Source organism: Pundamilia nyererei, unplaced genomic scaffold (genome assembly GCF_000239375.1).
Source record: "Pundamilia nyererei isolate P.nyererei 1_Seehausen unplaced genomic scaffold, PunNye1.0 scaffold00238, whole genome shotgun sequence".
NCBI lineage: Eukaryota > Metazoa > Chordata > Actinopteri > Cichliformes > Cichlidae > Pundamilia > Pundamilia nyererei.
The window spans coordinates 536,377-538,377 of NW_005187639.1; the positions used below are offsets into that span (position 1 = coordinate 536,377).

General features: G+C 51.7%; 1 protein-coding gene across 1 annotated transcript in view; it reads right to left on the bottom strand.

Moving 5' to 3' along the window:
- dok2 (docking protein 2) overlaps positions 1–1,336 on the bottom strand; it is a 19,931-nt gene extending 18,595 nt beyond the window's left edge. The window contains exons 1-3 of the mRNA XM_005749170.2: positions 772–1,336; positions 407–544; positions 31–198 (exon numbers count right to left, since the gene is read on the bottom strand). Coding sequence (XP_005749227.1) covers positions 31–198; positions 407–544; positions 772–831 — 366 coding nt within the window. The 5' untranslated portion in view covers positions 832–1,336. The remainder of the gene's footprint in view (positions 1–30; positions 199–406; positions 545–771) is intronic.
- Between the last annotated feature and the right edge of the window lie 665 nt (positions 1,337–2,001).

Consider the following 2,001-nt stretch of genomic DNA (forward strand, 5'->3'; position numbering starts at 1 on the left):
GTGTGTGTGTGTGTGTGTGTGTGTGCCTACAGGGAAGGCGATTTCACACAGCTTGTGTGTCCAGTCATCCAGATGGTTCCTGTCGGCGGCGAACACGTAGATCTTCTCCGTGGTCTCCACCAGGAAGGACCCGGTGTCTTTGGGACATCCCTCCATCTCCACCTCCGTCACCCGGATACAGTCCGCCAGACGGATCACCTAGGACACGTACGTAAACACACACTATCACCTGGGTACCAGCGTGCATTATTGCTATGGTAATAACCTGGAACGATGCTGAGCCGACAAAAAGCAGCGACAGAGCGAGAGTAACGTCCAGCAGAAGAAGACGAACAGCGGCGGAGCATCGGCAGGCACGGCACAGTAGAAGAAAGAACACAGTAGAGTCCAGTAGAGTCTGCTGCACCTTCTTGTGCTCCTGCTGCTTGCGCAGGGTTTTGTCATTCTTCTCGGCGTTGCCTCCGTCTTTGCACTCGTAGAACTCCAGCCTGGAGATGGAGCAGGAGCTTTCTCTGTACAGCACGCACCACACCCGCTTCCACTTCTGTAAAGGCACGCAGGAGAATACACGTTACACAAAACACCAACACGCATGAGTAGTAAAAGGTGACCGTGGGACGGGAGGTGTGCTGACATTCTTCACGTGAATAGCCTCGAACACAAACTCAGACAGCAGGTCAGTGCAGGGCAGTGACCACAGCAGAGGAAGAATACGACTAATGGTGACACAGGCGACCAATGACAGAGGTGAACAGGTGAACAGGTGGGTACCTTTCCAAACCTCTGCTGCTGGAGGTACAGCACCCCCTGCTTCCTGATGTCCTCCTCCATGACGACACCGCTGCTTCACCTCTCCTCACCTCGTCTTTCTCCGCTCCTCTTTTTGCTCCACCTTTGTCGATGTTGGCGTCCCTGCTGTCTCGTCTCCTTATATGTCTAATCCTCCTCCCTGCTCCTTAAAGGGTGAGGGTCTCCCCCTCTGGTTGTGCACGTTCTCCTCCTGCTCCTCTTCGTCTGTTTGCCTTTCGCAGCTCTTTCTCTTCTGCGTAGCGTTTACGCCGGACTTTTGTAGTTCAGGTTTGAACTTCTCCTTTACGTCTTCCTGCTCCTCTCTGGTCTCGCTCTTCGTCTGTTCCCTTTGAAGGCGCTCGATCGGTCCAGTGTGCAGGCTCTCAGCGTCTCCTCTGCTCCTTCTGTGGTTCACCTCCTCTCCTCTGCTCCCTCCCTCTGTGAGTCTGTGGTGTGAGTGTGATGCAGAGAGACGTTGAATGTGTCATGTGTGTTTCCTGCCTGTTGCAATGAGTAATGCAGAACTAACGGGCCGTGTGAACTTTGCCTGAGTGCTGCTTCCTCATGCTGTCACTTTGCAGCGTTGCTTCTAACACAGCTGTTTTGGCAGCTTCAGCGTCTGCTTTGACTTTTTCACAGTTTTCTTTCACTTTTGAACCACCTGTCCCTCCATGTGCTGAGACGATGATTGCAATAGGACCGTGTAGTGTTACGACGCCCCCTGGTGGCAGCCTGGTGTCCTTCGCGGCCTGTGTGGTTTGTCTTGATTGAAAACATACTCGTCGCTTTTCAGAACCGGAACTTTCACATTTTGTTTCGTTTTGTTTTTTGAAGCAGTTTTTGTAATTTTGACTTTTGAACTTCAGTCTGTTCATTTACAGCCTCCTGTGTTTGTTCCAGGTTCAAAGACACATTTACACTTTTCTTTCTACGGCACCAAATCACAGCTCGTGCCTGCAAACAGGAGCAGACGCCGCACTCGTGCTTAATCTCCGAGTGAGTGTCTGACTGTGTGCGTGTGTGTGCGTGTGTGTGCGTGTGTGAGTGTGAGTGTGAGTGTGTGTGTGTGAGTGTGAGTGTGCGTGTGTGAGTGTGAGTGTGAGTGTGTGTGTGTGTGTGTGTGTGTGTGTGTGTGTGTGTGTGTGTGTGTGTGTGTGTGTGTGTGTGTGTGTGTGAGTGTTTGCCTCATGGCAGGTATTCTTGATAAAAAGT